Consider the following 13706-nt stretch of genomic DNA (forward strand, 5'->3'; position numbering starts at 1 on the left):
GAGGAGTGGGACGGAAGTTAAACTGTTAACATAGGCATACCATGACATTTGAAATGTCTCTATTCCTTTGTGAGTGTAATGTTTACTGTTAATTTTTTATTGTTTATTTCACTTCCGTTTATAATCTATTTCACTTGCTTTGGCAATGTAAATATATGTTTTCCATGTCAATAAAGCCCATTGAATTGAGAGAGAGAGAGCTAACTGGGAGAGCGATAGCTATATAGTGAGAGTGAGAGAGCTATGCTCTCAGCTAACTGGGGTCAGGTCTATGCGCATGGGAACAGTGGCATGACAGAAGATCTGACCCCATTTTTTTATGACTCATCACAGTGATCGAACTGAAACCACTACCATAGATAGTGGAGATTATAGTGCCCGATTAGCCGAAGATACAGTTGGGGCATTACAGCGAGATGATCTAGGCAGTTTCAGGCAGTGTGGAGGCGTCGGTTCTTTCCCCCCCCAGAACCACTGACCCAAATGCATTTTAATATAGTAAAAAGGATAAAGGGTAAAATAATATTCCAGTAAAAGGATATGCAACAGACAGATGATAGAGAAGTTGAAGCCAGGAGAGGATTGGGAATTTCTAATGGATATCAAAGTACAGTATGAAGATAGGCAGAAACTGCTTCTCCAATAGAAATCCCCGATCACGCTTGTAGGTGATGTCATGGCGGCGTTGGCTAGCTAGCCACATGCGCAGGAACACATCATCGGGTCTAACTGCTGTCTCGCGCCTAACTGCGTATGTGCAGGCCATCAAATCAAAGGCACTCCTTTGATATAAAGTTGTTTTGGATGAAAATGAAAACGTGTCAGTTTGTCACATTCACGAGGTTGGAGTAATAACATGTGATCTTTTTTCTCCGTTTGTTGTTCATTTTCTCGAAATCTAAAGGCACAACCTAGATTTGAGCCAATGTCTTATGTAGTTGAACTTCTCTCATTGACATCTCAGAACCCAAACCCCGGCCTGGTCTGCCTGGTCTGTTTTACAAGCGTTCCCAGACGTTTCACAATGTTGTGCCTCTGAGTTTAGAAACTCTGTTCTATATGTTGTGTTTCTAAGGTATGATCATCTCTATAAGTTAGAACAACAGTGCAGCGTGATCTGATAGAGATATTCTTGGCCCACTCAAGTGATTGCAGTTGACAAGGACAAGTGCCTCTCCCTGCTTTGTATGGCAGTGAGGCTTACAATGAAATTCAACAAATCTCCCAGCTCAAACGCAACATATGGCAACCCATGTGTTTTAGCCCAGCTGCGGTACAGTACACACGCTTATGCATTCAGTCCCAATAATGTAGGACCCCCTTTCACAAATCCAGTCCTCAAGGTCCCCAGCACTACTGGTTTGGTTTTATTATTTCCCTCTCATCAGGAAGTGATTCAGACCTTGAACACTTTCGGGCCAATTCAGAGTTGAGATAAGCACATGCAACTCAGACTTTCGCGTAAATCATACATTTATGTTAATGGAAGACAATGTGAGAATATGAGTTAAGCGTGATGATCTCAAGTCTAAATATTACCCAATGTGAGTGGAATCTCTGTCCATTTAATGACAATCGATTAATGAACAACCAGGTATGGATCAGAAAACCAGCAATACCCTGGACCTTGAGGCTATGATTTTAATAACCCTGAATGTAGAATAGTAGCTTTAGTTTCAGTCCACCGTGAGACCTTATCAAATCCGAGGCATGTCTGGTCATTTTCTAGTCCAGACATATAAAAAAGGAAGCAGGTGTTTCATCAACAAAAATAAAAATGCCAACTCACCTGATTTGGGGAGAGAAACTCCTGGTTATTTTCATTCATGTACATGTTGTCACCATCAAACTGTAAGGGAAAAACAGAGAAACAGAGTGGGATAGAAATCAGTCAGTTCATAGAAAAAAAATCAGTCAGCGCATAGAAAATCAGTCAGGGCACAGAAACCATTTTGAACGAGTCCAATTACTCCACAGTAGTCACCTTTAAACCACACTGGCTCAGTGGCTCTCGTGGATGTCAGTAATTACAGTTCATTAGAGCCCCATATAATTAGACCAGTCAGACTAGTGAAACTCACACTGCTCCGCTTGCCTGCAGCAGCCCCAGTGTGTGTGTGTGTGTGTGTGTGCGCGTGCGCGCGTGTGTGTGTGTATGCGCGTGTGTGCGTGTGTGTGCACGTGTGTCTGTGTGTGTGTGATAAAGTGAATGTGTGTGTGTGCGCCTCAGTCCGTGTGTGTGTGTGTGTGTCTGACTCGGCTGTGACTTGGGCTGCCTTGTGTGTCACGCGAGGTGTTGATGAGGACGCCGGAGAGCTAATCACACCAGCACAAACACAACACAACACAACACAAAACGGCAGTCAGGGCCCTACGGAGGCCAAGAGGGCACAACGGCCCTTTAGCACTTTCACACTCCGTCAGAGAAAAAAAAGACCGCCAGAGAGAAGCCTCCATCGGGCCAGGGCCGGGTGGGCGAACAACAGCTTGCCCCTGAGCAAAGGGGGATGGTGGGTGATTAGTGTGGTGGGTGGGGGAGGGCGTGAGAGGGGCAAGGGGGGGTTAGTGGAGGCCAATGGTGGCCGTTCTCGCTGTAGCGGTGATTAACACTCGGGTCACAGCCAGAGGTCGCGGCTTGGAATGCTTTACACTTCACAGAGGCCTCTCTGTTCTGTCTGCCACTAGTTGGCCCTCTGCTTTTATGAGAAAGCAAAACACACGAGGAGAAGTCAGCCAAAAGGGCCTGTAGAGCTGCCACGGCTGTACAGTAAGGTCATTACATTCTGGTGGAGCAGTACTGTAACGTAGAGATACAGGCTAAACAATGGAAGCTACTGTATAATGTAGATGCTGAAAAACCACAGGCCAGTCCATAAGGATATTAGCCAAAGTTAAGCCTTTGAATCTGTAGAATTGATGCCAAAGTGGAGAGATGTAACAAATCATTCTTTAGTAATATAAACTGATATACTGACAGTAGGGGTGGGAAATATGTGCAATGGGCTTTACAGTACATATATTCCAATGTCTTTCCATTTGACGTGCTGTCAAACCCACCATTGCTACCGTACGAGGCTAGATGGCGGCAATAACTAGCACTATATAATTTGTCACCCTACTTCTCATCACTCTCATATTCATCCTTTAGATAGACTCGATGCTTTCAGCATAATGAGTTCTCCTTGAGGGAACCATTAGTCTGTGGGCCACAATCATTGGATGATGGTTACACACTGCAAGTAAAATTAAATCAATTTCTTCAATTACATCGGTAAGGAAGGAGAAAAGGCCATGAGTGCCTCTGAGTTCTGAATCAGGAAATGAATGGAGAGCAAGGGTAGCAATGAGTAGTTATTGGTGTTTTCACACATGACATGGGTCCTCTCAGAGCAACTGGAGATTGTTTGTGATATTTATATACAGTGCATTCGGAAAGTATTCAGACCCCATCCCTTTTTCCACATTTTGTTACGTTACAGCCTTATTCTAAAATGGATTCAATTATTTTTTTCCCTCATCAATCTACACACAATACCCCATAATGACAAAGCACTTCTTTTTTTTAATGTTTGCTAATTTACAGAAAAAAATTATGAAATACCTTATTTACATTAGTATTCAGACCCTTTGCTATGAGACTCGAAATTGAACTCAGGTGCATCCTGTTTCCATTGACCATCATTGAGATGTTTCCACAACTTGATTCGAGTCCACATGTGGTAAATTCAATTTATTGGACATGATTTGGAAAGGCACACACCTGTCTATATAAGGTCCTAATGTTGACAGTGCATTTCAGAGCAAAAACTAAGCCATGAGACCAAAGGAATTGTCTGTAGAGCTCAGAGACAGTATTGTCTCGAGGCACAGATCTGGGGAAGAGTATGTCTGCAGCATTGAAGGTCCCCAAGAACACAGTGGCCTCCATCATTCTTAAAAGTAAGAAGTTTGGAACCACCAAGACTCTTCCTAGAGCTGGCTGCCTGGCCAAACTGAGCAATCAAGGGAGAAGGGCCTTGGTCAGTTAGGTGACCAAGAACCCAATAGGCACTCTGACAGAGCTCCTCTGTGGAGATGGGAGAACCTTCAAGAAGGACAACCATCTCTCAGCACTCCACCAATCAGGCCTTTATGGTAGAGTGGGCAGACGGAAGCCACACCTCAGTAAAAGGTACATGACAGGCCGCTTGGAGATTGCAAAAGGAACCTAAAGACTCTCAGTCCATGAGAAACAAGATTCTCTGGTCTGATGAAACCAGTCAGGATCGAGGGAAAGATGAATGGAGCAAAGTACAGAGAGATCCTTGATGAAAACCTTCTCCAGAGCACTCAGGACCTCAGAATGGGGTGAAGGTTCACCTTCCAACAGGACAACAACCCTAAGCACACAGCCAAGACAATGCACGAGTGTGGCTTTGGGACAAGTCTCTGAATGTCCTTGAGTGGCCCAGCCAGAGCATGGACTTGAACACAATCTAACATCTCTGGTGAGACCTGAAAATAGCTGTGCAGCGACGCTCCCCATCTAACCTGACAGAGCCTGAGAGGATCTGCAGAGAAGAATGGGAGAAACTCTCCAAATTCAGGTGCGCCATACGCAAGAAGACTCAAGGCTGTAATCACTGGCAAAGGTGCTTCAACAAAGTACTGAGTAAAGGGTCTGAATAATAAGGTAAATGTGATATCAGTTTTTTATTTGTTATAAAAAAAATTAAAATAAAATTAGAATAAGGCTTTAACGTAACAAAATGTGGAAAAAGTGAAGGGGTCTGAATACTTTCCGAATGCACTGTAAATATATACTGCTCAAAAAAATAAAGGGAACACTTAAACAACACAATGTAACTCCAAGTCAATCACACTTCTGTGAAATCAAACTGTCCACTTAGGAAGCAACACTGATTGACAATACATTTCACATGCTGTTGTGCAAATGGAATAGACAACAGGTGGAAATTATAGGCAATTAGCAAGACACCCCCAATAAAGGAGTGGTTCTGCAGGTGGGGACCACAGACCACTTCTCAGTTCCTATGCTTCCTGGCTGATGTTTTGGTCACTTTTGAATGCTGGCGGTGCTTTCACTCTAGTGGTAACATGAGACGGAGTCTACAACCCACACAAGTGGCTCAGGTAGTGCAGCTCATCCAGGATGGCACATCAATGCGAGCTGTGGCAAGAAGGTTTGCTGTGTCTGTCAGCGTAGTGTCCAGAGCATGGAGGCGCTACCAGGAGACAGGCCAGTACATCAGGAGACGTGGAGGAGGTCGTAGGAGGGCAACAATCCAGCAGCAGGACCGCTACCTCCGCCTTTGTGCAAGAAGGAGCAGGAGAAGCACTGCCAGAGCCCTGCAAAATGACCTCCAGCAGGCCACAAATGTGCATGTGTCTGCTCAAACAGTCAGAAACAGACTCCATGAGTGTGGTATGAGGGCCCGATGTCCACAGGTGGGGGTTGTGCTTACAGCCCAACACCGTGCAGGACATTTGGCATTTGCCAGAGAACACCAAGATTGGCAAATTCGCCACTGGCGCCCTGTGCTCTTCACAGATGAAAGCAGGTTCACACTGAGCACGTGACAGACGTGACAGAGTCTGGAGACGCCGTGGAGAACGTTCTGGTGCCTGCAACATCCTCCAGCATGACCGGTTTGGCGGTGGGTCAGTCATGGTGTGGGGTGGCATTTCTTTGGGGGGCCGCACAGCCCTCCATGTGCTCGCCAGAGGTAGCCTGACTGCCATTAGGTACCGAGATGAGATCCTCAGACCCCTTGTGAGACCATATGCTGGTGCGGTTGGCCCTGGGTTCCTCCTAATGCAAGACAATGCTAGACCTCATGTGGCTGGAGTGTGTCAGCAGTTCCTGCAAGAGGAAGGCATTGATGTTATGGACTGGCCCGCCCGTTCCCCAGACCTGAATCCAATTGAGCACATCTGGGACATCATGTCTCGCTCCATCCACCAACGCCACGTTGCACCACAGACTGTCCAGGAGTTGGCGGATGCTTTAGTCCAGGTCGGAGGAGATCCCTCAGGAGACCATCCGCCACCTCATCAGGAGCATGCCCAGGCATTGTAGGGAGGTCATACAGGCACGTGGAGGCCACACACACTACTGAGCCTCATTTTGACTTGTTTTAAGGACATTACATCAAAGTTGGATAAGCCTGTAGTGTGGTTTTCCACTTTAATTTTGAGTGTGACTCCAAATCCAGACCTCCATGGGTTGATAAATTGGATTTCCATTGATTATTTTTGTGTGATTTTGTTGTCAGCACATTCAACTATGTAAAGAAAAAAGTATTTAATAAGATTATTTCTTTCATTCATATCTAGGATGTGTTGTTTAAGTGTTCCCTTTATTTTTTTGAGCAGTGTATATATATATATATGTCATGACAAGTCTAACAATGCATTATAGCCGCATCATAACGAATTATACCTGGATGATTTAAAGTTGTCTTTTATCTATATACAGGAAGTTTACATACACCTAAGCCAAATACATTTAAACTCAGTTTTTCACAATTCCTGATATCTAATCCTAGTAAAATTTCCCTGTCTTAGGTCAGGTAGGATCATCACTTTATTTTAAGAATATGAAATGTCAGAATAATAGTAGAGAGAATGATTTATTTCAGCTTTTACTTCTTTCATCACATTCCCAGTGGGTCAGAAGTTTACATACACTCAATTAGTATTTGGTAGCATTGCCTTTCAATTGTTTAACTTTGGTCAAACTTTTCGGGTAGCCTTCCACAAGCTTCCCACAATAAGTTGGGTAAATTTTGGCCCATTCCTCCTGACAGAGCTGGTGTAACTGAGTCAGGTTTGTAGGCATCCTTGCTTGCCAAGCTTTTTCAGTTCTGCCCACACATTTTCCATAGGATTGAGGTCAGGGCTTTGTGATGGCCACTCCAATACCTTGACTTTGTTGTCCTTAAGCCATTTTGCCACAACTTTGGATGTGTGCTTGGGGTCATTGTCCATTTGGAAGACCCATTGGGGACCAAGATTTAACTTCCTGACTGATGTCTTGAGATGTTGCTTCAATATATGCACATCATTTTCCCCCCTCATGATGCCATCTATTTTGTGAAGTGCACCAGTCCCTCCTGCAGCAAAGCACCGCCACAACATGATGCTGCCACCCCTGTGCTTCACGGTTGGGATGGTGTTCTTCGGCTTGCAAAACTCCCCCTTTTTCCTCCAAACATAACAATGGTCATTATGGCAAAACAGTTCTATTTGTGTTTCATCAGACCAGAGGACATTTCTCCAAAAAGTACGCTCTTTGTCCCCATGTGCAGTTGCAAACAGTAGTCTGGCTTTTTTATGGCGGTTTTGGAGCAGTGGCTTCTTCCTTGCTGAGCGGCCTTTCAGGTTATGTCGATATAGGACTCGTTTTACTGTTGATATCGATACTTTGTACTTGTTTCCTCCAGCATCTTCACAAGGTCTTTTGCTGTTGTTCTGGGATTCTTTTGCACTTTTTGCACCAAAGTACGTTCAACTCTAGGAGACAGAACGCGTCTCCTTCCTGAGCGGTTTGACGGCTGCGTGGTCCCATGATGGTTATACTTGCGTACTATTGTTTGTACAGATGAACGTGGTACCTTCAGGCATTTGGAAATTGCTCCCAAGGATGAACCAGACTTGTGGATGTCTACAATTTTTGGCTGATTTCTTTTGATTTTCCCATGATGTCAAGCAAAGAGGCACTGAGTTTGAAGGTAGGCCTTGAAATACATCCACATGTACACCTCCAATTGACTCAAATTATGTCAATTAGCCTATCAGAAGCTTCTAAAGCCATGACATAATTTTCTGGAATTTTCCAAGCTGTTTAAAGGCACAGTCAACTTAGTGTATGTAAACGTCTGAACCATGGAAATTGTGACACAGTGAATTATAAGAGAAATAATCTGTCTGTAAACAATTGTTGGAAGAATTACTTGTGTTAAGCACAAAGTAGATGTCCTAACCGACTTGCCAAAACTATAGTTTGGTAACAGGAATTTTGTGGAGTGGTTGAAAAACGAGTTTTAATGACTCCAACCTAAGTGTATGTAAACCTCCGACTGCAACTCTATCAGTCCTATGACTTAAATGTGATTTGTGCCACAAATGCTAAAATGTTAGAATGTGGAAACAGTGCTAAGGAAATTAAACCAAAGCATGGCTTGCTGTCATACCTTGTCCATAGACTGGAAACCAATATTTAAGTTTGTAATTTGGGTAAACTATACTTTAAGTAAAGTGTTACCCACGTGTAATCAATGTAATGGAATAATATAAAGTAACCCAATATGATGAAGGTTATTCTATTTTATTTTAAAGCTATAGTTTCTAGGGAGGAGAGACAGAGATTGAGTGAGTGAGAAACAACATAAAGCTTGGTGATGGTGAGGAGAGGGGGAGAGCAGTGATGGTGAGGAGAGGGGGAGAGCTTGTTCAAACAACTGATACACATTTGACACCAAGCACTCCAGTTTGCCGAGCTAAAAAGCACATAGAGAGAGTAGCTATAAATAGGCAGCTGTTTGTGTAAACCCAAGCCACTGTCAGTTTGAAGTGCACACTAGCACTGAGGTTATGGAACAACAGTTGAACACAACCTATCACACAGTTCCCAGACACAAATGAGCATTATAATCTATAGTAGGACATCAAAATGGCATACATGGACAGCAAAGCAGCCAATGCAAAAAGGCTAAACAAGATGGCTGCCAACCAGGTGATGTAGACAATGCTACACAATCATACAGTGCATACATGTAGCTGCGGCAGCCACGTACGTTTTCATTTTAGACAGACTCTCTTTCGTGAGGCTAAAATGTGACTCCATGGTTTTCCACAGGGCACGTGACTAATCGCCTGTCAGTCAAAGTGCAAATGGGAACAGGCACCAGTCAAAATACCTGTGTCAGGATGCTGGTCATTAGAGCATTCAGAGGCTGGCAGATAGCACTGAAGGTCTGAGAGGATGGTCTGTTTTCAATGACGCAGATATGGATCAGTTGACTGTGTGTGTTCCCTCTGCAGTATGTTTTCTCTGCTCTGCTGTGTGTGTGTGTGTGTGTGTGTGTGTGTGTGTGTGTGTGTGTGTGTGTGTGTGTGTGTGTGTGTGTGTGTGTGTGTGTGTGTGTGTTCTATGCAATCCTGTATATGCTGTTTGCTCTTCTATATGTGTGTGTACTGTACACATCTGTGCGAACCGTGTGTCCTATTTAACACCACATGCAAAGACAATGTCCAATAGAGATAACAAATACAACTGTCATATTTTTTTTTGCCATAAAAGACCTGAACTGCCACATCCCTTCCATCCCAGACCTGGGTTCAAATACTATCTGAAATCATTTAGCTGGGCTTGATTAGCTTGCCTAGCGCAACGAAACCAATAGAACACGCATAACTGTGCAACCCTGCCCAGTTGGCATTCCAGGCAACGCTGAAGCAATCACTGAAAGTATCTGAAAGATTTTAAATAGTCTTTGAACCCAGGTGTGTTCCACCCTACGGTCCCATTCATCCTGGCGATAACGCCATACAGATGAAGTATGGTCTTCATTACGCCAAACTAAGACGTGGAGCCGCGCAACTCCACCGAGGAGGAACATAATTGTTTTTTTATCGACTGAAGGGGTAAGAAATGAATCGGAACAGCAGAAAACCCTCCGATGATAAACATTCAAACGTGGCCAAATGGGAGAGAGAGAAAGAGAGACATCAACACAAATCGTGCGTGAGCATGTAAAGCACCGAGAAACTGGGAGAGAAATAGGAGAAATAGCTGCATTAGGCAGGGGATTGTGTTTAACCATGCGGTCCAATGGATCCCGGGTGACGCTCATTCTCTGTCTTATGATGAGCTTAATTGCTACTATCAGTGTGGTGATATAATATTAATCTAGGTTTAATGCTCCTTTTTACTGTCTTGTCAGTCACATGGAGGGATTTCGAGAGGCCGGTCGTTCCTCAAATTACACCTCGACTGGCTCGGCTCATAATGAGAGCGATTTCTTTTTCTTTTTTACGAGAAAGAATAAGAAAATAGGCCCCTTTATGTTGAAAATTAGTACGTTTCGAAAACCTGGATGATGAGTTATTGTGGAATGCAGGTACTGTGCTCCATGTGAATGGGTGCTATTGAGTAGGTTTGGTGGTTTACTGGATTACACTTGACCATGGGGTTGAAATGCATCGCTTCCAAGCAAAATGCACGTGTATCTCACCTCTGACCCTGCGTAGGTGTCGAGTTACAGATGGCCGAGCACAATCACGCCATTGTGCTCAATTGGACACAGTGGAAACAAAGCAAATAACACATCATCAACCTTGAACCCCACCTACGCTTCGAAACACGGACTCATAAACCAGGTGGAATGGAAACAGAATTGAAACAGAATTACCATAAAAATGTCATTTGTGTGCAAATAGATTGATCAGACAGTTGAAATGTGTGTCAAAACGTTGACACCAAACGTGCGTCCGAAACAAAACCTTCACTCGTACTTCAATCAGGCGCATGGCAATCTGCTTTTTGAGGTATATCGAGTGTTTCATTAATTTACGCAGAAGGGGTGCTCATGGCTGAACTGTGGTGGACTGGTGTCTTGATATAAAGGCCACAAAACCAAGTCCGTGTCCTATATGGCACCCAATACCCTATATAGGCCATGGTCAAAAGTAGTGCACTAAATAGGGAATAGGGTGTCATTTGGATTCCATTAAATCTATTAAACCAGCTTGCATTTTATCATGCAAGGCACAATAGGAGAATTTCAAGGGCAGTCCCAAAGGAAGGCAACAAAGGCTCTCTCTCTTCAAGGGAATAGTCAAGAAATAGCCAAACCCTATTTTGTGCACTGTTCTGCTCCGTCTACAAGGCAAAGCGCAATTTCAGAAAACTCAAGTGGAAAAACCGTTAAGGGGTCATTGCGAGAGAGAGGGAAAAGGGGAAAAAGTTACTTAGATACCTGTTCTTTTGCTTGAATGACTTTGACAAAAAAAAAAAAGGGGCATCAATCACTTGAAGAGGAAGTCAAGGACTGCAACAAGATCAACATCTGGCATTCACATAATTATCTTTTTGAGCGATCTGTTTGATGTTGGTTGATCATGTAATTTTATTCTAAGGTGATATATCACCTACAGAAAATACATGGTTCTAATATTCACGAACACCCAACCTTATTATGTTACAAATCTAACATTCAATCTTGAAGAACGATTAGATGATACAGTATGTGGCATGGAAATGCTCAAAATGCTAATTAGATACATGAAGAAAAAAAAAACACCTACAAAATAAATGAATCACTAGTGCACTGTGTACCATCAAAATGCACTTCAAATGAAAGGTCTACAACGGAACTGTCCCACACTCTCTACATGTTCACCAGTTTTCCAAAGCATCAACACAGTATTATAATTTCAAAGCCTTATGCTGTACAACACAACCTTTCTCAATACATACATAGCACTCTTGTCTTACCTAACACTCCTACATTTACATGGAAATGTATCCTACAGTACTGCACTCTCTTCCCTCTCTTATCAATAGGCCTCATCATTTTGCATTCAATGCCGCAGCGCTGCTGATTATTTCTCATCCAGCAGACATCGCTGCCTGGCAATCAGGCCGAATGTTCTATTACCAATCTAATTGCACATTCCACCCTGACAAGGACTCATTAAGCCTTAATTACACACATGTTGTTTTCTACAAACATCTCCATTTGGGTTTCTTTTGCGTTGTAATTGTTCAGCAGGGACAGCCATTTGAGATCTCACAGAGAGAGAGAGAGAGAGAGAGAGAGAGAGAGAGAGAGAGAGAGAGAGAGAGAGAGAGAGAGAGAGAGAGAGAGAGAGAGAGAGAGAGAGAGGGCTAGCTAGCTAGCTGCCTGGAACTAGGTCACGTATCATTATAAACAAGGCACAGTTTCTAAAATAATATACCCATCCAGTGGAAGTAATGCCAAACAAGTGAGTGAATGTGGAGCTCATGTAATATTTACAGAGCACTAATAGATAGATGGCAGGTCTTTTCGGAGCAGTATGCACCCCCCCCCATCTCTTTGCTACGGGTTGCTGCTTTTCATTTTTTTCTCTCTCCTTTTCTTGCCATTTGAATTTCAGAGAAAGCCGACTACATTAATACATCTGGCAGAGGGGGAGGTGTCGGGCACCTCTCAGCTCGCTCTCTCTCTTTCTCTATCCTTCCTATTCTCTCTCTCTCTCTATCTATCCATCTCGCTCTCCATCTCTCCCTATCCCCTCTCTCAGTCTTTCATTCTCCCGTTCTCCCGCTTTCTCACTTATCCAATTTCCTTTCTCTCCTCTCCCTCTCCCTTTCCCTCTCTCTTTCTATCCATCTCCCCATGTACTCCTTCTCTCTGTAGCTCTCTCTTTCTCCATCTGTCTTTCCCTCTCCATCTCTCTTCCTCTCTCCTGGCTGCATGGTTTTGGCTGTGATGTTTTTTCACACGTTTGTTACATTTCAGTGGCGGAAAGTGGGCCTTAATCCAGAGTCTTTGAGGCGTGAGCAATGATATTACTGAGGAGAATCGCGCTTAAAGACTTCTTAAAAAAATTCCAGCTGGTGCTGTAAAGTCATTGAAGTGCTTGTCAGACACATGGCCCAAAACACCAGCCTCTCTGTAGCCTACTGTGCTGGGATTTCAATGTTTGGCTGGCTCTACTAGGGGGGATTGACTGGGAACACTGGTATGGCTCTTCTGCTAGCTTCCGCTAGCTTCCGATAGTCAGTTTAATGTGTCTTACTGTGGTGTTGGGATCTCTTTAAAGCACTGTGGTGCTTTCTGTGTGATGCAGACCTGGGCTCGAATAGTGTTAGAAGTATTTCAAATACTGTAAGCCTTTGCTCTAGTCTGCCTGGAGGGGCGGATGGGTGGGGTTTGCAGTTTTGGGATTATTTAATTGGTCCATTAAGCCATGCAATCGTAATCAAGTACAGATAAAGTATATACAATTATTTTAAGTAGTATTTGAACCCAGGTCTGTGATGCTATGCTATTGCTAAGCTACTGAAGCCGGTTCAGTATTACCACCGAAAGAGCCACTACGACCTCCCCATCCATACCAAACCCCAAGAAAAGTCGGAGGACATGTCTTAACACCAAGAAAACTCGGAGGAATTGTCTTAACCAAGGAGGACTGTAGTGTTGACAGCAACTGTATATACTGTATACCATTGATCTTAATCCAAACAGCAAATATAGTGACGCTGTGACAAATCCTTTATATATCACTATTTTTATGGTAGAGCGTAATTATTTTCATGATCCTAAACAAGATTGTTTGGTTCTGCCGATTCGAATGGAGAGAGAGAAAAAAACATCACTCTGTTCACTTATTTACGGATAGTATCTGTTTGCATATGATTTTGTTTGTTTGTTTAGTGACATTTTCCATTCTACGCCAATTACCATAGAGTTGCACTCATGCTGCGTTGGAAACAAAGATGGATGCGCCATCTGAACTACATTGAGATAAACAAACACAACGATATTAAACAAAAACAAACAAAAATGATTCATTCTTATTATGACACCAAAATAAATCTGGATAATATTAATTATAACGACAACCTCCTAGGATCACCAGTGTGCACAGAAACAAACACACATGCACACACACACACACTCTCAGTCTCTCTCACAGACACACACACACACACA

The 13706-nt window shown here is 43.4% G+C and overlaps 1 protein-coding gene across 10 annotated transcripts in view; it reads right to left on the reverse strand.

The window, feature by feature from the left end:
* Nucleotides 1-13706, reverse strand: part of LOC106565275 (TOX high mobility group box family member 2) — a 142522-nt gene that overhangs the window by 69888 nt on the left and 58928 nt on the right. For 8 of the 10 annotated variants that reach the window (XM_014132205.2, XM_045691416.1, XM_045691418.1 and 5 more), the window contains one exon: nt 1790-1849. The exons of the other annotated variants lie outside the window; for them this stretch is intronic. In XM_014132205.2, the coding sequence (XP_013987680.1) occupies nt 1790-1849 (60 nt within the window). The remainder of the gene's footprint in view (nt 1-1789; nt 1850-13706) is intronic. 10 annotated transcript variants of the gene reach the window in all.

Source organism: Salmo salar, chromosome ssa12 (assembly GCF_905237065.1).
Source record: "Salmo salar chromosome ssa12, Ssal_v3.1, whole genome shotgun sequence".
Classification (NCBI taxonomy): domain Eukaryota; kingdom Metazoa; phylum Chordata; class Actinopteri; order Salmoniformes; family Salmonidae; genus Salmo; species Salmo salar.